The sequence below is a fragment of the Xiphophorus hellerii genome, chromosome 11 (genome assembly GCF_003331165.1).
Source record: "Xiphophorus hellerii strain 12219 chromosome 11, Xiphophorus_hellerii-4.1, whole genome shotgun sequence".
Taxonomy (NCBI): Eukaryota; Metazoa; Chordata; class Actinopteri; order Cyprinodontiformes; family Poeciliidae; genus Xiphophorus; species Xiphophorus hellerii.
Genome location: NC_045682.1, coordinates 19,627,286 through 19,652,456, shown reverse-complemented (window position 1 = coordinate 19,652,456; position 25,171 = coordinate 19,627,286). Strand labels below are relative to the sequence as shown.

The following is a 25,171-nucleotide window of genomic DNA, read 5'->3' as shown; positions in this document are numbered from 1 at the left end:
GTTTGAAAGAGGCCTCTGGAAGGAAGATAAGTGCACCGTACGAGTTCAGTAGAGGTATAGTCTAAATACAATAGTGGAGATGGAAGTCTCAGTTTCTGGGCTCAGCAGGACCTGACCAGCTCACCATCATAGAGTCCACCGTCTATTCTACAGAGTATCAGAGGGTGCTTGAGCAAAATGTGAAACCATCTTTGGGGAAAAGGAAAGCAGAGCTGGACTCTACAACAGGACAATGAACCAAAACATACCAGGAGATCCATCAAGGTCTGGGTGGCAGTTGAGAAACAGGAAGTCCTGTCTGAGGAGACTTGAAACCAGGAAATGGAGAAAGAAACGTAAACATCACACAGCTGAAAATCAGGGGTAGAGGTCATTTTCAAGCTATTGTGATGTTTAACTTTTTTTTCTCTCAGCTGAAAAAGTATTTCTTTGTTTTAATCAGCAAAACAAGGATCAAGGATATTGGTGGTTACAGCCAATTCAAAGAATCAGGTTCGCCATCAATATGTGAACATAGTTCCTTTATAAAGAATTTTAGATCTAATAGGTTGTCCTAATTTTTCCACATGACTGAAGATTTAAGTCTGGAAGTAAATCCAGCTGGTTTTGAGTTTGATCTGAATATATCTCCCTCATTTTCCTGAATGTTTTTTGGACCAGCACCTCAGCCGACTGCTTCCTTTCCAATATGTGTATTATTCTCTAGTTAGCAACTATGTGAAGTTGTATATGCTGTATTTTCAGCAAGAGATTTCAACCGCTAACTGTTAACCAGTGTATCACTGTCCCAATGATTAGCTTAGAAGCCATAGATTAAAGCTATTTAGTCGTAATGTTACATCAAAGGCTCCTATAGATCAAAAACTTTTTCTTGCTTAGCTCTGAGTGTCGTTAACATTAAATAAGCCCTGATTACTTATCCAGACCTACACTGAGGACATGCACTTTCAAAAAGTGAGTTAAAAAGAAGCTAGAAGTTAATGTATGTACAATGCTTTACATAACAGCGCTCTCACTCATAAATGAACCCCTGGATGTTATTTCTAAAGATAAAAACTATGAAATGTGTTTATTCTCAGACAGCCACCAGATTATTTTTTATTATTTTATTACAAACAAAAACGGTACTAAACGCTCCCCACAGTTCACAGCAACATTTAGCTGCATTAGCTTCGTGCTGTAATGTGCAGAGAGTGACAGCACCCCTGTTAGGAGTGTTGGACAGGCAGCAGGCTGGCTGTCTCTTCAAGTCAGGTCTCTCTGCTTCCACAGAATGTATGAAAGTCTTAATGTGTCTATAGTCCGTGAAGCGTGGAGCTGATAATGTCCATGAAGGTGGCTTCGACGCAGTAGCAGAGCTGCACGTCGGGGTCGGCGCCGCCCAGCTCCTCGGCCGTCTTCTGAGGCAGAGTCAGCTTGGAAGAGCCTCCGCCCGGAGCTGCGGCTTCCTGAGGTTTCTCTCTCAGACTCTGGAGGCCTGGGAGGAGGAGGAAGCTTTTATTTCTACTTCAGCCATAATAAAATGTTTTAAATGTAACCGGTATCCACTTTAATACATGTAATCTGAACATTTGTTGTCTTTTGGAGGTCTTCTGGTAAAGTGTGCTGTAATACCGAGATGGAAGACCATCAGTGCCATCATCAAACTTGACAACATCTCAGGGAACTTCTTACTACTAAATAAATAACTGGGCAGGCGAGAGCCTCTTGTGGCGTCATAATAGTGCGCCAACAAAAGCAATGCATTAGTATGTCTTATAGGTCTGAACCAAATAATCGGATTAATTGTGATTAATCGATTATTGAAATAATCATCAATTAATTTAGCAATCCATTAATCATTAACTGGAGTATATAGACACACAAAAACAACAATTTTGCTGAAATACATGCAGAGCAGCAATTAAGCCATTGATTAACCCAAAAATATCAATAATATCAATGCCTAGTCTGTATCAGTATCGGATCGACACTAGTGTAGTAAAATCAACCCTTTAGTTTCAGGTTTTTATTTTATTTTATTTATGGTGATGTACCTCAAAAAAAGATTTTGTTTTGATTTGTTCTCAAATGATATTTTTTTGCACTCTGTATCCTGCATGAAACAACACACACCAATATGTTTTGTTTTTCTGTTGTTGCTGTTCATCATGTAAATGTTATTAAAGTCTTTTGTAGACACAAATACAGTACTTCGTCCCGAATCGGTCCTGATTTTAACAGAAATTATAAATAAAAAATTAAAAGGAAAAACCACAAAAACACCTAAAGGTCAGAAGTTTGATTAATGTATCAAACGTAGATAAAAAGTATTTGCGATATTTACTTGCATTTGTTTTGCAGTTACTTGGTTTCAGATCGATTGATCGCACACCTCTAACATTTAACACCCGAGCAACATTTATTTTTCTTAGCTAACGGTAAGCCGAACAGTCAAAGTAACTGTTATACTTACGGGCAATGAAAGGGTCGATGTCTCTGACTTTGGTGGCCACATCAGAAGCACAGACCTGGCCCACTTGTACCAACAAAGCTGCCACGTCATCATAAAGAGGAGGGAAGGCCTGACAGAAAGCCACCAGGCACGGCAGCGTGGGCATGAAGAAGGAGAACCGCTTGGCACGATTCAGCACTACAAAGCACAACACACACTTATGAGTCCAAACAGCAGCTGTGCAAACACAGAGCACACTCTTAAGTAGGCTGCTAAATGCCCTGTAATTAAGAGGGATGGCTGCAGTAGCAGCTAGTAGCCAGACGGTGGCAGCATTCTACAGGAATAGCGATACTAAAACACCATGTTTGCTGAATACTAACAGGAGTTAGAATGAAAACAGCCCATAAAGCAGGGGTGGTAGAACTCATTTTCATTTTGGGCCTGTCAGGATCATAAATGTCCTCAGATGGCCGGTTGGATGGAATAATAAAACCACCCCATTAACAAACTGCTAAAATATTAAATAAAATTCAATTCAATGAGAACTTCTTGGGGGGAGTAATATGGATTTAAAAGTTTTAGGATAATATTTTGAGCTGCTATTGTGGTAATAATAAATGTGACAATAAAAACTATTTATTACCTATTTTTTAGGTAACTGTATGGTTGTTACTGCATGACACAGCAACCACAGCCCCACAAACACAAATACTGATCAGTTAAAAAAATAAAACAAACATACCCATTTATAATGCACATCTGTGTGCCACCAGTCATAAAGAAGGATGATTTTGTATCACTAAACTGCATTTAATCAATATTTTGAAACTGATTGATGTATACCAACGCCTTCATTGAACCAACTGTTCAACGAAAAACAGAAAAAGTAATAATCCCAAAATTATGGGCAGTTTTTTGGGATTAAACATTGTTGATTGAAATTTATTGTGACGATAAATCAAATTCATCAAGATAAGTGATAAACGATACGATAAAGACTCATCGCTGGTACAGTTGATTTGATTGATAAAATAATACTTAAGCACACAACTGGCATCTTGAAGGTTCTGAAAAGTTATGGTGGGCTGGATTTGGGCCTCGAGTTTGACACCTGTTCTGTAAAGGAACAAGACGCAGCTGACCTGTTAACAACGTGCCCATCACACTGATGGCCAGCCTGGCCACACTCAGGGATTTGGGTAAGGCGTACTGCGTGCACAGGTATGACAGCAGCTGAATTGCAAAGATCTGTGGGCAAAAGAAAGTACACGAGATGTCACTCATGGATGTAACACAATAAATACAGCACATTTCAACCTAGAGGAGCTGCCGGTGAAGAGTGCAGGTCTATCAGGGAGGCTCTGGCACAAAACCAAGCAAAGTTCAGGATTTTATAGCCTGGAAGCAGCAGGGAGGACTCACCTGCTTCTCCAGCTGGGGCTGGGCCAGCAGCTCTGGGATGAAGTCCAGACAGATATGGATGGAGGGGATGCCTGCCACAGTCAGAGGCAGTAGAGCCTGAGGGTAACCCTGATGCAAAGGGAGGGGGGGGGGGGGGGGGGGGGGAAGAAATATTCATCCTATAATTAGACCATAAAGACAAGGGAGGATGCAGTTGACTCATCCAAACAGTCTTTTTGTGTTTATGTGTTTGTGTGTGTGTGTGTGTGTGTGTGTGTGAGTGTGGATTAGTGGTTTATGTTCAGCAGCGTGTGGACAGAGGTGGATTTACTTTAGAAGAAGCCCACCATATGGCTGTCAGACACTAGTGGGAGAGCTGCAGTTTATTACTGAAGCACAACGTGGCGACTGGTGCAGTCGACGTGATCTGATCCTTCGTTAAAGGGGCGGTATCAGGTGTCTGCCAGCCACATAGCGCCATTTTATAGCAAAATGAAGTTGCTATGTTACCTTCAGTTGTTACAAAAAGGCATATCAAATATGCTAAATATATCAAAGCACCATAATAAATGGAACATTGACCAACATATTTGATGTGTAATTAACATTTTATCGACGGCACTTGACAAAGTGTAGTCTTGTTGGCTTACACATCTGTTGACTATATGATGTTTTTTAAACTCCTGCTCTTTCTGAAACTCTGCCTTCAGGAAGTCATCTCAACATTTCTCCTCTATTAACTCTTTAACAACGTTTTTACCTGTGTTTCACTAAGAAGCAGCTCGTGTAACGAGCTCAGCAGATGTGCAGTTCCACCAGGTGTTTGCTAATTGCTACTGGCTAGTCTGAAGGAGCTGAGGGGGGAAGGCACAGGGGAGGGCTGCCCTGTGAGGCGGCTCTCGGAAGCTGCAGCTGTGAGGAGGAGATCTGTATTTGAAGGCAGCGCTAGGTCCATCAAGGCGTTTTGCACGGCTGAATGGTTGCCATGGGAGACTAAAGGATTTCTCAAATGTGCAAGAAAGAATCAAAGCAACACTGCAGATATGTTTTTGCTGAGGGGATAACATTATATAACATGATGTAAAGCTCAGAAAGTCGATTTTACATAATACTGCCCCTTTAAAAGCCCACAGCTGCTCTGAGCACCAGAGACTATTGCTGCTAAGACTTGGGAGGGGAAGTAGGACGAAACTGTATTTACCTGAAAGTGAACCAGCTTAGCAATGTTTGGGTCAGCAATGAACATCTGATGCAGCAGACAACAGATGAGGCACTGGACTTCCCTCAGGTCACTGAGCAGTCCCCCGTCCGGCTCGGTGTCATCCACGCTCCCTCTGCTCGTCGACAGCAGGCTTCCTTGTTTTGGGCCCTGATTGGTCCTCAGAAGGCTGTCTGTGGCGGCCCCCAGCAGCTGCTCTTCGGAGGTGGACAGACAAATCTCCAGGAGAATCTGGACAGCCGCGCTGTCCTGCAGGCCCCACAGAGACAAGTGGTTATCAGGTTATCAGACCCCCTGCGGGTCCGAAGATGCAACCCCAATGTTTTGATGAGTGTTTCACTCACCTGCGCAGCCAGAAGGGCATTCTTCAGCTCCTCTCTGGTGACCTCGGGCGTGTCTGGCTGACCGGGAGCCGCCACGTTGGAAATGATCTGATTCTGCCGATCGAAGTCGGCCGTCTCCTTGAGGTGACACTGAAGGTAGGCCTTGGAGGCCAGCAGGTATCCGTTCAGCATGTGAAGGACGATGTCCATCAGAGGGGGACATCTAATGAAAAAATGTTTACAACATCCATTTTATTCACTTTGGCATCTGCTTGGGTCTCGATGTCTGAATCAGGGATGTAAGTTATCGGTTAATGAGTTAATCTGAGGTTGGTTGATATAATCTAACAATTATTTGATAAGCAGCCATTTTCATGAAAGGCTGAGTTTGCTCTTATATCAAAAGAGATGACCACCTGTACAGGACTGCATTTTTCATAATATGCTGAATTACAAAAAACATTACATTTTAATATTACTTTGTGTCAGTTATATTAAATACTGAATAAGAAAATTGTGGTTTTCTCACACTGTTAAACTTAGACATATTTATAAAATAAAATATAACAAAAACAGAACCTCTTAGGTTGCTGAATAGAAAAAGAAAAGATGAAAAGAAGAAAATATGTGAAACACTTGATTTCTCATGAATACAGAGATGTCTGTGGTTGCAATTGAAGGAAATTCATTAACTCACAACAGCCCGCAAAATCAAATGTGCTTATTAGTATCATGGTTACCCCCAACCCCCCCATCATGTTGCAGTTTTTATGTGTTTTTTCCTCTGCTTTCCTGTTATCACATGTAACGCATCAGTAATGTTTGGTTGAGAAGTTTACGTTGCAGCACGACTGAATGAGGTGAAACTTAAGTAGCTTGTGTTGATATCTTAAAACAGAACTGTTCTGGTATGGCCCCACCATCTTTGTTTCTGTATCAACTGGCTCTGCTTAAAAGTTACCAGTGGTGCCCTCATCTGGATGATGCCCAAACTACAACACTAAAAGAAGGTCTAAGTGGATGTTGATAGTTAATCGATTAATGGTTTATTAGATTAAAATGAACTAATCGATTAATTGTTTGCATCCCTAGTGTGAATGTGGCATGTTTTGATGATGATGATGATGATGATGATGATGAAGTGTTTACCTGTAGACCCTCTGATCACAGCGCAGAACAATCAGAGGATCAACCATCAGGTCGTTCTGCGTGTACCTCTGCTGCCGGAGCAGCTTGGCTGAAGGTTGAAGAGCGTTTACTGTCATCACCCACAACCTGAAACAGGAAGAGAAATAAAAGAGCCTCATAAACGTCACAGGCAACAAAACTGCAATAAATAGTCCAACAGCTGCTAAAGTATTCTGGGTTTGTCTTTACCAGCTTCAAACACCTGACTGACATTTTTGCCCTATTCCACTTTGTAAAGTAGCTTAAGCTAAATCTGATTGGACGGAGTGAGTTTGTGCTACAGTGCCCCCTATCGGACATTTTTGTTTTGATGAAAACGTTTTAAAACCCATCCCGTGTACAGTATATATTTTTTTTATGACAGGTATTTGTTTATATAATGTTTGTGAATAAGGACTAAGACATTTAAGGCCATAAGTTTAATATGTAGACACATTGACTAAGTTTTGTTAAAAAACGCTACAAAGACAACTTCCTTTATTTTTCTTTTTAACTACTGAAATAAACCCAGTAAACCACATCTTTGTATGACATTAATAGCGTAATTTACTAAAACTAGCTTATGGAAAGTTCGCCCCCGTCAGGGTGAACCAGATATTGATCTCTAAACAGCAGGTAGTGCTGCAGCTCCAAGCCCTTCAAGCGTCTTGCACACTCCTATTAATCAATGTATCTGTGTGAAACCTGACACCGCTGCCCTCCTCCCAGCTTCACCAGGACCCCTCTCTTCTATCTCTGCAACACTCAACATAAGAGGGAGCATGGAAAGATACTAAAGTCATCGGGGAGGCAGCAATCCCTCACATCTCCTTCATGGAGAGTTTTCCTGCCCTGAGCTCTTCTTGTTGCAGGCCTCCTCTGGATCGATAGGTCTGCTTAGGTAACCGTGCTCCTTAGAGCCCTGGGGCGCATTGAGGGCGACCCTCATGTAAGCAAGCAAGTCCACCCACACCAAGAGTTGCTTTGCTCGATAGCGATCTATTCACACAAACAGTGAGCGTGAGGCCCGAAGTTAAGAGCAACAACTTCTGCCCTGCAGGTTTCGCTTTAACCCTTTGACTGAGTCACATTCTTTAGAGGCAGAACATCCAGTCATCATCAATATTCAAGACCAAATTTAGCAATAAACTTTTAATCTGGAAAAGGATGCTTATTTGGAGTTAAAGGATTTCAAACTGGGCAGAATTTGATAGAATTTATATTATTAATATAATACAGTAAATGTATTCTTGTGTGGTTTTTTTTAAAGCTTTATCACATGGAGCACCAAGTAGCACCTGCGGGGCATCACAGTGTTGAGGCCCATCCAGAGCTTGTTGAGGGTCTGCAGCAAGCGTCGGGGTACGCCGGGCTCCAGCAGCAGGGCCGTGCTGGCTGTGAGGGCCTCTGCGTAAGGGATCAGGTCTCCAGGTGAGAGCAGAGTTAAATGCTCCAGGATCCGCATGAGCCTGGGGCTGCTGGAGGGCAACTTCTGGAAGGCTGGAGAAACAAAAGGTCGCATTTATCTTCAAGCTAAATAGCTTCTTGGTGTCTTTCTGCAGTAATTTCTGGCTCAGCTGTGACAACAAACAGATCAAACTGTTGCTGGAAATTTCACCAGGTTAGGGAGCAGTAAGTCAGTTTCCTTTCTGGTAAAGGACTTTTCAACTCTCACCCATGTCTGGTGAGAGTTGGACTCTGCCAAGGATGGATGGGCTTAAAAATGACTCGACTAAAGTTGGTTCTCCGTCCTCATCAATCTTACCTTGGTGCAGTTGGTTCTGGGTGTATCTGCAGGTATTACTGGGAAGCATCATTCTTCTGAGAAGGGGCAGTGTGCCCGTCACCTCCTCCTCACACACCCAGTCCTCCACTAAACACAAGTGAGGGTAGTTGGTGGCCAAAAGTCTCAACAGTGCAGAGTGCAGACCTGGAATCAGCAACAAGTTTTTTGTTTTTTTTTTAAACTTTCCACAAAGCAAATTAATTATGTTTTCAGAAAAATAAAATTAACTAACTGTGGTTAGTTAATTTTAGGTTAGGTTGGAAACTAAAAAAATTCAATACACCAGTTTGGACCATCTCTTGTGTGGATGTTGCTAATGAGTGAAAATGACTCAAGACACTTTTTTTAGCATAAGCAGAGGCGGGTAGAGTACTCAAAAATTGTACTCAAGTAAGAGTAGCACTACTTCAATGTATTTTTACTCGAGTAAAATTAAAAAGTAATTGTTCAAGAAGTTACTGAAGTAAGAATAAAAAAACGTATCTAGTTCAAAAATTACTCAAGTACCGAGGAACTGATCAGAACATTTGATTTAATATTTAAAACTGATGTCATCCGACAGACAAAAATGTAAAGTTAGGTTCAATTACAGGTATTTTATAAAATGTATTTATTTAAAAAAATAATAATAATGAAAACAGTAATGAATAATAAATAAAATATAAGAATTTGACATAACTTCACATTCTCTGTCTAAAAAAAAAAATTGTTTAAAGACTAAAACAATGAAAATTGATCAAAAATAAATAAGATGTATGATTTTGCATATGTTGTCAATATCATGTTTTATTTTACATTACTATTTCACTTCCTAATAGTCTTTAAATATATTGTTTAAAAAACCCAATGTAGGAACAATAGATGAAAATTAGCCTATAAGCACCTTGATACAGACATGGAACTGCTGTTTTATTTAGTTTATCTATATAATTATGTCTGTCCCTATCAGTTAAACAATAAATACTACCCACCTCTGAGTATAACTGACGCATTTAGTCAATTTGTCTTCAAATGTTAGTAAAGTCCTGTTTTACAGCGGCTTCAAGAGAAACCAAATTTGGCTAAAAATCGGTATCGGAGGGTCAAAAGCCTTAAAAAACATTTGAAGATCAGAAATTCTAATCGCTGCGTCTTTAGCTTTTAACAACCTGTTAAGTCTAATGAATGTAGATATCATATTGGAAACTCACCCCCCAGCTCCTGCTGCAGCCCCTGGGCCTGAGTAACCAAGTACTTAATAGGGATCTGGTCCATTAAGGCTGCGGAGTAAGACTTTGGCTTCCTCTGCATCAGTGCTTTAAAAAAAAGAACACACACACAGAGCATCAAACGGTGAACACAGAAGAAGGACAAAGATTTGATTTGGTTTGTATAAGGGCACTAAAGCTGCAGTGCTGATGAGTTCAAGAAATTCAGAAGTGATCTTTCTTTGACGTGGGTTCATTACCACGCTGATGGGCTTCATTACTCCCTCCTTGAAGGCTATGGGAGCACTTGGGTAAGCGCAGCAATTAAAGAGATGAGCATAAACTCTCATAAATCTGGCCTAACGAAGGGCGAGAGGAGCGCCCGTCATGTGGGAGAACAAACACAGACTATGTGGCTTAATCTGGCTTGTGTGTGTCCTAGTTAGCTGTGATCCCACAGCCACCGGACTTGGCTGTTTGTTGGCTCGCCGTTTATTCTCAACGAAGTCGCCAACGCTTGGTGCCAAGAGAGAGAAAGATGAATGACCGCTCATCCACGGTGGAAGCGTCTTCTACGAGATTAAAGAAGTCAAACAGCTTCCTACCTCCTCTTGATGCCTGACAAATTCCCCTCAAATGAACACCAGCGACATTGTTCAGTGAAGGAAGTGACAGTGGATGAGCTACAGCCTTTTCCAACAGAGTAGGGATGCACCGATGCACTTTTTTCACTTCATATACTGAGACAGATAGCTGAGGTTTCGTACCGATCCAATACACAAAGACAGAGCTGAATTGATTTAAAGCACTGAATATTTTGAAACACAGAAATGAATGTAAACTGTACATTTATTTGCACCAATCATCAAACGTGTAAAAAATAACCTGCAGCAAATCTTTTTTTTTTTTTTTAATGGTTCAGAAAGTGTAATTAGGAATTCTACATGTAATGTAAAAATAATAAATCGTGAGGTCGCTCAGAGCACAGAAGCATAGAATTAGACTGAATAGATCTGCCCTTATGGATCAGACACAATGTCAGAGACGTTTGATGATTAGAAATGTTTAAATATTGGTATCAATAAGGTTATTAATATCGGATCACTGCATCTCTGCAACAGACAGGAAGTGAGCTGACGTCACACTGGGAGGGCCTGCATGATGCTTTTTGTCTTACCCAGCTGTTTAGTGCTAGCTAGCAGGTTCTCTTCAAAAGACAGGATGTAGTAAAGGATGAGCAGCTGCGTGGTGATGGAATAGCGCTGCCGTCCTCCTCGACTGCCATCACCCTGCTAAACAAAATATTAATAAAAGAAGAAAAATTACTGACTGTAGGTCAGAGGCCTAGTTAAAGTCCTGGTCTCAAGTGGATTCTCTGTAGCAAGAAAACAGATGTTCACAGATGCTCAGCATTTCAGATATTTGACAAATGTATGTCTCTAGAAGTGCAACGCTGGTAGAGACGAACCATAAAGGGCTTGCAGATTAAAATAAATCCAATTCACACATAAAATTGAAGAAACATTGAAGAAAATGCGATGCAGTGTCTGCTGTTGTTAATTTTCTAAGTTGCAGAATGAGATTCTTGCAGTACCGGTCGGGAATGACTCACCCCTGCTGAGCTCTGGAAGACATTGAGGATCTCCTGCTCAGTAATTGGCTGATTGGTTGCCTCGGGGTTGGCCTTGGACGCTGGAGTGAGGATGGAGTTGATGTAGGCATCGATTAGAGGAATCAGCTGGGTGTGGATTGGCGTGGTTGTTTCACACAGCTGACGATAGATCCAGTCCTGGAAGGTTCACACATATTTAAGTACACACTCAGGTTTCCTAAAGGATTTAGCTCTGGGTCTTCAGGTTGCCATGGTAGAAGGGTGAACCATATGTTCTCATTTGGCCAAATGTTTTGGATTCTTATCCAGTTAAAACAACTTATTTTCTATTAACTGGCAGAAAACATAAGCTTTTATTTTATTAAATGTCTTGTTATTCCAAGGAGTTCATGATGCCAAGCACTCTAAAAGAGATTCCCAGTTCCACTGGAAGAGCCAAACCAACCTTAGTTATAAAGTACAAGTTAGCACATCAAGGAATGACCAAAGTGCTTTTATTTTACAAACATAAAAAACCAAATAAATGAAATTCTAAAGTAGTAGACCCAAAGCATCTCAAATCCTCCACCATACCGATAATCAGGTCTTGTTCCACTTATTCATCCAAATCCTACAGTTTTTACTGGCAAAAAGGTTCATATCTGCCTCATACGACCAAATTCCCAGTAGAGTATAACAAATGTTTAACATCTATGTACGTTTGTAAATTATAGGACAGAAAACCGATTTAAAGAACAAAAAATTGGTTCATAATTCATCAAAGCTGTCGTCCCTCATCATCTAGATGAAGGATGAAATTAGTTTGAATGATTTCTTATACTTTTTATAACAACTGCGTTTGCAGTTTCCTTTTTTTGTATTCACTAATTGTATTGACAAAATTTGCTCAATTTCTCATTTAGAAATTTAGCAAGACAAATTTCCCATAGACAAGGGACAGCAGATGAAAAATAGCCATTCTTGTGTTATCATATTCATTGATAAATAAAGTCACTGATTACTAATTAGAAGTTGCTTGAAAGTCTAGTCTACTTAAAAAAGTATAATAAAAACCTAAAATTAAGAGCAACAATAAATATTCCATCTGGGATTTTGTTAAAAAATAATTCCCAAATTAAAATTTATATTTCTTTTGTCAAGGAAAACATGATATTGCAATAAAATATGAACCTTTTTTACAGATTCTAATCAAGAGTTCCATCAAATTGGTCGACATTTACAAGAACTGGCAAGACGACGGAGCTTTGACGCAGCGTCTAATCTCAGCTGAATGTTAGCATGAGACGAACCTTAATGGACACTTTGTGCTTGGTGAAGGCTCTGCTCCGAAGCAGCTGGTAGATACAGTGGATGGGAAGAAATCCGGTGATGTTGGCACTCAGGCTGTTCGTCACTGCCACCCTCACAGCATGAGCCGTAACCACCTACACAGCGAAACAACGGGACACTTAAACACAACTCTTTAGTCGTTTAATCACTGACTAACTAGCATTCTTGGAAAGCAACGTGTCACCAGATTATATCATATGATTAATTATTTCTAAATAAATGCAACTGCCTGATTTATGTTTTGTTTTTCCTCTTCATGTTGCATTTTTTGACTAATTCCACTTAAATCCGCCCAAATGCATTTTACACATTTTTTTCTTTATGTTGCGTCTAATGCAAATTATAGTCCGGAAATTATGGTAATCTGTTTCACCTCAACAAATAAAAAAGCATTTTGTAGCTGAGGAAAAGTCCGGACACCCTGTCCCCTGATAGATAATCTCTGCTATGGTGTTCAAATAATTATGTTCATGTTCTTTCTAGCAAGCTTATTTTAGAGAGAACAGAGTTCTTCCTCACACATCTGTCGTGGAAGTTAAGCTAGTTAACCTAAAATGGATTTAAAACATTCATGTCCAAATATTTTAGAAGAGGCTGACATGGGGTCTTTTTTTATTTTTCCTCATCGCCGTGTTTAATACCTGAACTGAAAATACACGCCGGCGTGGACGGACGGCATAAATACCTGCTCCGTGAAAATCTCCTGAGTGAAGATGGTTTTCATTTTGCTCAGAGAGCTCGGCTTGATGGCAATCTGCGAAAAGATAAACCGGACAAAAACAACAACAACAAGAAAAAAAAGAAAAGAAAACAATGAGAAACATCGACACCGCAAGGTTCGCTGCGACTGAAAACAACCTCCAGGCAAGCAGCGCTGGTATTTTGTAATTCCCTCCTTTCATATTTCATAAGAAAATTCTACATGGCAGGCAGAGCGCTGAATTGAAAGGAATGCCCTGGGGGTGGAAACAAACAGGCTCTAAATCCAATTACATTACACATCTTAGTGGAAAAACACACTGAGACAGGAAAACTACTTAGATCGCAGGGAGGAAACAATAGTGCACTTAATAAGTAATAAAATGGCAAATTGGCCACAGGGTATGATGCATCTTGCTTGATGTGTGTATGCTGCAAGTGTGTCATTAGTGTTATAGTGTGTATGCACTGCTGCTGCTGCAGATGAGAGGGAGGAGAGAGGGCCAGTACCTGGTCAGTCAGACAGATTTATTGATTTAAGTCTCCCTCCCACCTTACCTTCATCCCCAAAGTAGAGCACACCAACTCAATAATGGAGCTGAGCTGGTTGCTATGGAAATACATGGCAACCAGTAATAGCATCTCTCCAAAAGAAGCAGATACGCCTGCAGCACTGTAAGAAAGAAACGTGCACACACACACACACACACACACACATATATGCATGAGAGGCGACTGAGGATAGGCATCGAGGCTTGTGCATAATCCAGGATCCTATTGGGACAAATTTTAAATAAAACTGATTCGTTTCCATAATCTTCCAGTCCACACACTGCATCAGTGTAGATCAAACTCCAGCTCAGAGCATACATGATATTATGCACCTGAGTCGCATCTGACAGATGCAGAGTTGGCTCATAATTCTACAAAAAAAAGAAAAAGAAAATCTAACAGCTAAATCTAACTTTTAGGCACTGGAAAAAAACAACAACAACATATATGCAATAATTTCAACATCCACAAGAGACACATTTTTTAACGTTTTAATAAACTAAAGCTGAAGTTTTCTCCTGAGGCACGAGAGCAACAAACGTCCAGAGTTATGCTAACAACAACTCAGCTGTGCTGTGATTATGTGAACTCATTGGAAGAGAACTAAATCAGAAGCGGTTTAAGAGATTGTGATTTCAAATATTTAAAACTAGAGAAACAACTGATGAACCTTGGTGATGAGCTATAAATAATAGCTTTAAAGTTAATTTCCTAAAATGCTTTCACATACCAGCTAACATTCCTTCAATGCTAACTACAAGTAGAACCCCCTCTATTATGATATTTATTTATTTTGCTAATCTGAATGTTTACAATATTGTTTTGTACTTAATATAAAAAAAGGTCTCAAAATATTTAACATGCATTTCTGGGATGGAGATTTCCTGGATCCTTTTTAAATTATTTATCTACTCTAAGAATTACATTCAGAATTAATGTAATTCTGAATTGTAACCATTCCAGTGTGAACACTGGAATGGTTACACACTAGAAATGATTCCAGTGTTCTAGGTGATTCCACACTGGAATCACCTAGAAATAAGTACAAATCTCATCATCATTTATTTGAAGAAAAACAAAACAAACAAAAAAAATTCATGAGCTTGTTAGTTGGTTTTTCATTAAAAAGGGCAAAAATAATGTCTGGTAAATTAATTAAACAAACCATAAGCAGAACACACACCTGTAGAACCTAACAGCTACTGTATATTGAGATGAAACTCAACATTTTACGTAACGGTATTCATTTAGCCAGACATAATGACTACCTTTACTGATATTTAGCCAGTTGAAGAGATTCAGCTAAACATTAATTAAACAAAAATATGTGATTTGCACATTAGTTTTTCTCTTTTCTTGCCCAATGTCTTACCTTTCAAAATATTCCTCCTCTTTGATCATCCAACTTAACCACATGACCATAAGTTGTTCTTGCTCTGGTGTGCTGCACAAACACAGAGGTGCAAATAGTTGTAATAAAACTTGAGAAATAAATAAAAACAACACTTAAAGAGACTTTTGAAACAACATTTTAGCAAATATATTCAGATGAAGGTAATAAAGTTAAATTATTACAGACAGGAAATCTGAAAGTTACATTATTAGCATTAGGGATGCACCAATCCACTTTTTTTCACTTTCGATAACGGATCCGATACAAAAAACAGTGTTGAATTGACTTAAAATGTTTCTGTTTTCTTAATACAGACGTAAATATAGTGAATTACACATTTATTTGCTAACTATGCACGAGTTCAGCAAACCTATTTTAAATATACCAATAGTTTCATAAGCTTTTAAAAACAAAACCACTTTAATTTGTTCAGTCAGAGCAATTAGGAGAACAACAGCCAATAAAGAAACTGACAAAAACAATACAACATGTAAAAATAAACTGCCACAAGCAAGTGGTTAAAGTGCAATTAGGAATTCTAAATATAAGGTAAAATAAATAATAATGCATGACGTCACTGAGAGCACAAAGCATAGAATCAGACTGAATAGATCTGCTCTGATTTATCAGACAAATTGTCACCGATACTCAATCTAGAATTTCTTTTCCATACGAGAACCGATGCAGATATTAATATTGCATCGCTGCATCTCTAATTCACATACAGTAGGTGTTGCAGGGCATAAAAAAACAAAACAAACAAAAAAGAAAACTTTATGTACCTGACCAGGGTGGGGAAGGCCAGCAGCTTGCAGAAGGACAGAGAGACAAAGCGAACCCCAGCAGGAGTGGCTGGAGGTCGGCTGGTCATCAGCTGCAGCAGCTGCTCCGCTTCTTCATCTGTAGGTCTAAATACATGTCCAATTCAAGCCAAGTATCGCACTCGAATACAAACAAAAGGTGAAAAATAACGACCCCAACATGAGGACAGAATGACAAATGTGGCATCTCACCTGAGCCCGGCGATGCCCATGAGGGCGCAGTAGAGCCGGAGCAAAGCGCTGGCCTTCACCACGTGCTCCTCCCTGAGACCGGAGTAACCCGAGCCGCCCCCGTCCTCCACGCTGGCGTCGTTGGGCACGTGCGTGCTGCGCGAGCGTGGCAGGATGGCCACCAGCTCCAGCAGCAGCTGTCTGCGCATCTGCCACAGCACGGAGCTGCTCTCTCTCTTCCGCTGGTGGAGTGAAGAGAGGAAGACCTCTGAGCCAAATGCTGAGCTCCCACACCACAGTTGCCATCACAACATAATCCTCTTTTAGCCTTTTTTAGCGAACTACTAAACTTAAGTACCGTATAAAAACCATTATGAAGATGCATGACGTCACTCACGCAGGTAAGACTTTCTTGTGAGCTCAGAGAATAAAAATAGCTGAAATAACTGAATTCTTTTCAGTTTTCTGCTCCGTCTTCTTGGTTACAGAAAAACATGAAGCTAAAGGTGCTGTTGACGCTAAATGTTTTCAATACTGTTCTTACTGATTTGGAGAAGGAATCATCTGTCTGTAAATGTTTTACCTGCAGAATCTTTTTACTAATTTATTTGTTTTCTGTTTTGCTGTGGAAGTAAACTCTGTATACTGCTGCCAAGTGTTGAGCAGGACTCTCTTATGAAAGGGATTTTTAATCTCAATGGGATTTTCATTGTAAAATAAAAGTTAATAGCAACAAAAATGATTTTTCAGGAAAAGGTGTTATGAACAATGAAACAACAGAGTGAAGAACTTCTTGCTTACCTGTTGTCCGTTGCGAATGAACATGCTGAACCAGGTCCGGACTTTGCTATTGGTTCCCAGGAGCAAACCGCTGACATAAGACACAAGCGGGCTGACGGCCTCGTCCGCCGTGTCAGGTTTGTAGTCCAAAGTAAGAGCTACGCCAAGACCAGGCAGGTGGCACTCTTCCACCTGGACACACACAGTAGAGGGTTTATCACAGGGCTGGGCAATGCAGCTTAAAGATAAAACCTCTCTTTTCTTTTTCCTTAAGTTTTTGAGTTCACAACTGACAGAAAATATCCTGAAGAAGGACATTGGTGAAAGAAAAAGAAAATCTAAATAATAAAAATGTTCCAAAAAATAAAATCTTCAAAAATAGAAAATTCGGTTAATCGGTAAAATCAATTTATCTCCCATCCTCAATTTATGAGGATGGATAAATGACACACCGGTTGGATATAAGCCTGCTATGATAAGCAATAAATTAATTAATCATGCGTTTAATTAAAATGAGATCATTTCCATTTAGACAACAACAGTTAAAAAGATTCCTACGGTTGTTAAAAAGACAGTATTTTGAAAAATGCTGCAAACATTTGACACCCAGTATGAAGTAATTAGTTTGCGCCTTTTCTTTTTTCTTTTACAAAAATGCTAATTGGCACTTTTGCCATTTTTCTAAGCTGTCTAAGCTGAATGATCAATATTTTTTTAAACAAAATTTTGATTACAGAGACTTCATAATCCATTTCACTTATTGTTCTTTGATTGTTGTGTTTGTTTATATTGGATAATTAAAATGTTTTCCAGTTCCACTGTAAAATGTTCCTTATAGATTAAGGTGTTTTTATCTTTGAAAGGGTGTACTTGCATTAATATCATTATTGTTACATTAGTTGAAAATGGTCGCAAAATGACAATATTATCGTTTATCTTAATAATTTGTGGGATACTTTATTGCACAGTAAAACTTGCTATCGTGACAGGCCCAGTTGAATAGATGGATCTGTAAACAGACGGAATAGAATAGAGGAAAAAGAAATGTGTAAATTCAACTATTTGTCTTCCATATGCAGCTATTCACTTTTTAAACCCTGATCCAACCCCCAAGACACTTGAATCCAAGTCCATATCTTTCCAGACTTTTTCAAACTGCGTAGGAACCCTGAGATGGCGATCAGACCGTGAAACAGTCGGGAAACTAAAAATACTTTTAAGCACAGCTTCACGTTAACTCCACAGCCCTTCTGTCTTAGTGGAGCCGTGCAGGAGGCAAGTCGTGCTGAGGCATCATTCTGCGGAGCGATGAATTTTCACAACCTCCTGGGGCCTTGTTCAATAACTGACCTAACGCTGCAACCTCCTCCACAGGAGGAGGGAAAGCGAGAAGACAAATTTCTCCCCCCAGGGTTAGCACCGCACAGAGGATCACAACATAAATCAGCAAAGAGACAAATCTCTTTTACTAACCTCTACCACGCGAGTCCATCTTGGTAGAGAGAGAGGAAAAGAAAAAAACGTTGACAGCAAAAAGGGCCAATTACACAACAAGTGTTCAGACTTAACATACAGCAGACAAACGTTACTTCCAAGATCAGGCGTTGATTTTATTTTTGTTTTTAAGATTTCATCACTTTGCAGAGCAGAAACGCAGACTGCTGTAAATTAATTTGTTACTAAGGAAGCCTGCTAAACCACTAAGGATGTGTGACTATATTGGAATCACACTCAATATTTAATTCCACCATGTTTCTACAAACACAACAATCCAGCGACATAAACATGTCCTCCCGCAAACATCTTCCAAGAAAGAAGATGATGAAGAGAGATGTGTGACACGTATTTATTTTAGATTAGCCATGAATAGTAATGCAGGGAAAAAAACATTAAGGATAGCAGAGTGAGGTTGCTGCAAAAGTCTCCAGCAGAGAGATACTGTGCCAAGAATGATGAATCCATCCCTCATCCAAACATTTCAGGGAGGTTATAGAGTTATACTGACTTGCTTTCATTATGCTTTCCTGACCTTTTATTCCCAAGAACCTGAGAGAACTCTGTCTGTATCTAGAAGGTTCTGTTCAGGGGATCGACTGTGAAACCGTGGAGAATATGGTGCAAAAAAGGTTTCTTCATAAAATTAAGAAAAACATTAACAAACCCAAGCATCCTCTTCGTGTGATTGTTATACAAGAACAGTGTGTCTTCAGTCAGAGGCTTCTTCAAATTTGCTGTGATACAGACCGCTACAGGAGATCCTTCTTGCCCACAGCCGATAACTACAACATTTCTTAGAAGAACAACATTTAATTTGGAATCAATTTTTGAATTTGAATTGAACTGATTTGATTTGTTGGCTGAAACATGCAAGTGTGTTGAAAAAAGCAAATGAAAAAAAGTTAAATCACCAAAAGTGTTGTGATAAAAAAAAAAGGATTTACTTAATAAAGTAAGTATGCACTATTTTTAATTAAAGAAATAATTTAAAATATGTAATTATTTAAATAGAAATCCGATTGTAGATCCAAAACGTCAGATGGTTTTTCCACATGTTCCTGTTTAAATGAAAGGCATCCAGTATGCTTATTATTTTGGGCTCGATTGAAGAAAATTGAAAACAATATTGTGTCTGTTTTCAGAAATAAAAACAGGATCTAGATCACACTTCATTTGATGTATTTAACCAAGTTTTAATACAGCAGTTGAAAGGAGATTTGGATGTACCAAGGTGTACTGTAGTTTATAGGTCAATAAGCAGATCTGCTTCTATTTACTATGAAAATCGAAGGAAATCAGAATGCTTGGAAAAGATGATCACTTTGTGTTGCATGTGACATTTTTGTAAGTAGTTTTGATTTAAAAGTATGGCTGGACAACATGGCTGAAAAACATGTCACAATTTCACGTCAGTCGATATGAATATTCGTTAATATCGATAATTCTTGATTCATTTTTTGTTTTAGACATCTGAAATGCTACCAAACTGGTCGGGTGACTTTCCCTGTTTTATCCTCAGTTTTCACTCCAAGCCGTCTTTCTTTTCTTAAGAACTTATGAGGCACGGTGGAGAAACCTGAAACTGCTGTTGCACGAGTAACTGAACAGGTTGTTGCTAGGTAACCAGAGAATGAGTGAGTTTGTTGATGCCACCAGGCTTGCTTAGGTGGCCGTGAGAGGTTGAACAGTAAAAGGTGTTCCTTCTGCCTACATCTCCCAGAATGCTGTGCGGTTCTGGATCGGAGTTTAGTTAAAGTTTTATGTATTGAATACTCTATCTGATGTATTATCTATTGATTTTGATCACATGTCAATCATGATGTATTGGTCACAGAAAAACCATGCCAGAGGCCACAAATGCCTCACAAGCCTCACTTTGAGCATCCTCGGGCTAAATCAAAACGTACTCTCTTAGTTTTGGGGGCTGCTGGGATACCTTTCTACCCTGATAATTAGTTTTCACTCAGGTAGATGAAGTGGAAACCGAAAAGGATAAACAACGACCTCCATAAAATCTAGCTAGGTTCAGGGAAAAGGTTGCCTGTGGGCTCTGTCTGGAGTCTTGTGATTACATTAACAGGGCAACTCACCACCATGGCTCTGATGTTCAGGGCTTGTGATGGGTTCATCTGACAGAGCTGCCTGAGGGCTTCGGTCCTGCGCCGACCCCCCACACTCTCCTCGTCCTGACGCTCCCCGTTCTTGATCAGCCCTCTGCAAACTGAACCCAAACACAGCAGCGTCTTAGCACCTTTTAAGGCATTTGGTCGGTTTTCACATGCGGAGGAATTCCAATCAGATGGTTTACCAAAAACAACAGCCTTGGAGACCGTGATTTCTCTGTTGCTATGGCCCGGTCTCGCCCTCCATTAGCACCGTACACCACTGAATCATGACTCATCGCCATCGGGGTGGGGGGGGAAACGCAATTCTAATCTCATCAGGGAGGCATTATCTCATTTTTCCTCTAGTTCCCCCCACAGCAGACGGCTTATAAAGTAAAATGTTATGACTGAATAAGACTGTGGCATGTCCTCAAATCATATCAGTTTCTCTCTCTGCTGAATCTAACATCTTTTTTATGCATTGTGGAAAAAAAAAATACTCGCAAAGTTTAAACTGACTATCAGTTGTAGTTAAAAAGGACTGGCCTTGATGCTTCTAGACGTCCCATTTATTACACTTAGGCTTTATTCTCAAAAAGTCTTTCAAGTCAAGCAGAAAGGATTTCTTGATGCTAACGCAGGAATACTCTATTGACTCTGCGCCGACCCTGTTTGTGATAAGGAGGCACTGGAGACAACAGAAGATCTCCTCTAATTTGCTTCTTGAAGCACACACAGCTCTCTCTGTGAGCTGGAGAACTCAGTGTTTATCATCAAAGACAAATGCACACACCCTCGGGGACTCTGGCGCGGTCAGAATTAAGAGGGGAACCGGCTGAAGTGATGCAAAAGACTAGAAGTTTAAAATTACATTTGCCTTTAAACATAACAAACCGATCAGTGTTGTTACCTGAACTGCCACTGTTTAATAAAGACATGCGGCCCTCCGAGAAAGATGGCTTACCTTCGCTGAAGCTGTCTGGGACATTAGCGACCAGCAGGCACATGAACCAGTCACCATTGCGGACGTGAAGCAAAGCCTCTGCCACGTCCACGACGGGCAGCAAAGACGGTAGCTCTGAAAGCGGGACAGAAAGCACACAGAGGCTTAAATATACATACATCCCAATAATGCTGCATAATATAAAGGAAATATGTGATAATACTGGTGAATGTTGCAATTAGAATATTAATTGTGATAAGCTTTGCTTTGGGTTCACAGTAAACACCCACATAAGGAGCCGTCTATCCAGGTACTGAAAAAAAAACCAATTTCATCCCAATGACAAGGTTTTACGGGCACAGAGAGTCCAAATGCATGCTACTATTTATTGCAGTCAAAGCAGTTCTTTGCAAAATGCAAATGGCGAACAGTGCAATGACAATAAATCTGCAATAAACCGTGCAGGCCTAGCCAACATCATACTAAATCCTGCTGTAGCCAGCTGGTTGTTTCAACAGGACAACAAACAACAACAGACAACAAAACTATTAAACTTCTGAGATATCAAAACTGCTACAGATTTTTGAACTATGTTTAAAATATGTTTTTTTGTAAGGAAACAAGCTTATTTAAATAAAATCATATAGGAAGAGTGATCGAAATCAAGCCAGGACTATTGCCAGGGCATTTCTTATCTCTACAAGGACACTCATCCAAATAGTAGTAGGGGTGTATGTCTATATTTGAGCCTGAATATAAAATGAATATATAAAGTTGTGTGAGACTAGTTTCTCTCTTCTTAACTTTTAACTTAACTATTTGACTTTTCTAACAGAAGAGCATCTGTGAGGTCAGACATTGATGTTGGACAATAAAGCTTGTTGCGCAATCTCTGCTCTAATTTATCGCAAAGGTTTTCTGTCATCTCCAGAAAAGAAAAAAAAGTGGATTTGTTACCTGCTTGTAAAATACAGAGGACATCTGCCACTTCTTCCAGATAGACGGGGCTCTCGAAGAGCTCAGAAGACTTTAAGAAAAACTCCCCATTGGAGTCTGTCACCTGAAAAATAAAAAGACAAGAGAGAAATATTCAGCTTTTGCCGGTGAAGAACTGATGGAAATAAATAGTAAGTATTTTTGTGCTTTAATTTCCACCTAAAATGTGTTTAACAATAATATCTTATTCTTGTTTTTATACATAAAGAAGTCTCACTAAGACAGCACCAGCAATAAGTTCAGAATGCAGCATGGCCAATGGCATGCAAGAACCTTATTCATGATGGCCAGCAACTCGCTGAGAGTCAGACGGAGCCTTCTGAGGGGATCACTGTGTTCGAACTCCAGTGTGAGTCCGTGCTGCAGCTGCGACACCAGGATGCTTTCACCATTGGAGCCGCCTGCCTTGTGCCTGGTGGCAAATACAAAATATTGTGAAAATCACTAAAGTGAACACTTGGAATTATGCATTAAGAGTACAGACGTATCCTTCATCAGCCGCTGTCACAAAAAAAAGTCAATAATACCTGAGCTGCTGTTCCTTCCGTGCATCCTGCTCCAATGCATGGAAGTCCACAGACAGAAGCGCTACGATGGAGTTGACGGCTTCCACTCCAGACAGGAGGCGCAGGATGAGCTTCTTGTCCTGCGCCCATGATTGACTCTGATCTGCGGGAGCACATAGAGCCATCCTCACCAGACAGGGGAGCAGCAGCCTCAGCTCCGGGTCACTTAGGGCTGCGAGACGTACCACGTCAACTTTCTGCATGGCTTCGAAGGCGTAGGAGCTGACAAACTGGAGCCCCGCGCTGTCTGCCATCTCTGCTCGCTGATTTCCTGTCGGCAAAAGATTACAGTGCTGTGAAAAATTTCAATATCGAAACAAAGATAACCTGAGCATTCAAAAAAATGTGTAGTTTTTAAAACCTATCTAGATTAGAGTATTAAAGTAGCTTCAGATGATCACACCATATCTGTTTGTTGGTTTGATGTTGTTTTTCTGAAATGCTGTTAGTTTTAAAGCAGATGTATTGGCACACACAACTACCCGTAAAGTTTGGGATTCTCAAGATGTGAGAAGGCCACTTGTGCTTTTGATTATGATTTTGTATTCTCATCAGATACTTAAAGCTTATAGATTCAGATATTAAGTGTTGCTTTTCTAAGCCTACTTCATGCTGTCACACGGGTTCTGCTTTTTGGAATTTTTGATTGGACAAGTCAGATGGTATTCAATAACACTCATTTGATCATCAAAACCATTTTGGATTGCCAGGAAAATATATTTTTTAAATAGTATTTTTCAATGTGTATTTCAAGAAAACTTCAATGCAAGTAAGCATACTATTTAAGAGTTCTTGTGGTCTACTATAAACTGACTTAACGCTTATGCATAAGTAACATTTACCATGTTTAAAAACTGCACAGATCCAGAGATAATTGATCTGAAAGGGGATGTGTAAACTAACAGCTGTTATTTATGTATTATGGAGGAACACGTACATTCTTAGTCTATCATAGATAACACTATACTTAGGTAGCATTTGATTTATGGCAATGTTTTCAATAAATCTCGTTGCATGTTTGATCGTCCAGTTGCAACAAAACAACATTTATCCATCTAGTTCTTAACAACAATGTGAGGTTAATGGAGTACTTTACTAACACTCGCTATTTTAACTTAGTGAGGACAATATGTTACTTAAGTTTACAGATTAATACTCCGAAAGTTTTAAGGAAATGTTAAATAAGACATAATATTGGCCAGACGTTCTAACTCTATGATTCGGTGAAGCTAACTGTTAGCTGTTGGCGGCTAAAAAAAAGTCGCTATTTCCCCATGATTTTAGTGCGGCTCTTAGCATGCTAATGCTAAGCTAGACAGAGAGCAACACTCCTGTGTGCTTTACGTGTTGCCTTCGCTGAATGAAACAATTATTAAAAACACGTATATTTAGACAAAGAGTAACTTACCCCACTAATTGAACCGATGCTGTAACTTCTGAGGCAAATTAAACCACGGAGGCCTTCAGACCTCGGACTTGGCTGCGTCCAGTCGGCCACCCAGCCTAACGTCACACGCCGGCTGCCTTTCTCCTGGACGGCTGGGGGAGATAAGTTCGTCCGAGCTGACGCCGGCTATTTTTAAGTATCCTAACCGTTTCTATCTTTCATATTCACACGTCTGTGGCTTCCTCTCGTATTTTTAACCCACTGCATACACAGTGGTTATATCCAGTGAGTGAACTGATGTTGTCAGTAGCGCAGTGGAGCAGTGACTGACAGTAACTACAGAGACTGGGCTCCAGGCAGGCAGTGTTGTGATACAGCTACTGAGATCTGACATTGACACACTGCTTGTCTGCTAGCATCAAACTTACTGTAGCGCTTTAAAATCCCAACATAAGCACATTAAAATGACCTAGTTAATTTTATTTTATACTTTTAATTTTTTTTTTTTATTAGCAAAAGTTTGTGTTCAAAAATATTTGTCTTATTACATGGATACTAATAATTCATGAGGTGGGTTTGATACTTTTTTTTTTTTTTTACATTTTAGTCTCAACACAAAGGGCAAGAATATATATGTATATATTTGCGGGACGAAATCTCGTGTTATTAAAAAGGCTGCTTATTTCTCCTTTAAATTGTGTCACAATTGTAAGGAAAACCTTTTTTTTTTAGGTTGAACATCAAGAGTTGTGGGGTTCCTTAGGCGTGCAGTTAGTTCTTGCATGACCAACACAACCCCA

General features: G+C 39.8%; 1 protein-coding gene across 2 annotated transcripts; it reads right to left on the bottom strand.

Moving 5' to 3' along the window:
• Positions 1–1,080: 1,080 nt before the first annotated feature.
• Positions 1,081–24,714, bottom strand: ints2 (integrator complex subunit 2). Of its 2 annotated transcripts, none has more exons than XM_032577021.1 (25): positions 24,393–24,714; positions 22,946–23,255; positions 22,692–22,830; positions 22,380–22,482; positions 21,444–21,557; positions 20,465–20,595; positions 16,899–17,069; positions 16,119–16,339; positions 15,888–16,013; positions 15,085–15,156; positions 13,719–13,833; positions 13,147–13,215; positions 12,422–12,556; positions 11,133–11,309; positions 10,698–10,812; positions 9,524–9,628; positions 8,313–8,477; positions 7,846–8,047; positions 6,530–6,655; positions 5,402–5,603; positions 5,040–5,306; positions 3,860–3,967; positions 3,580–3,685; positions 2,456–2,632; positions 1,081–1,477 (listed from the first exon to the last, which is right to left on the bottom strand). In XM_032577021.1, exons 2-25 carry the CDS (start codon positions 23,236–23,238, stop codon positions 1,296–1,298), a joined length of 3,621 nt encoding a protein of 1,206 aa, XP_032432912.1. In that variant the 5' UTR covers positions 23,239–23,255; positions 24,393–24,714; the 3' UTR covers positions 1,081–1,295. The 2 variants fall into 2 exon arrangements, with proteins under 2 accessions (XP_032432912.1, XP_032432913.1); XM_032577022.1 differs by having other exon boundaries at positions 10,698–10,809.
• Between the last annotated feature and the right edge of the window lie 457 nt (positions 24,715–25,171).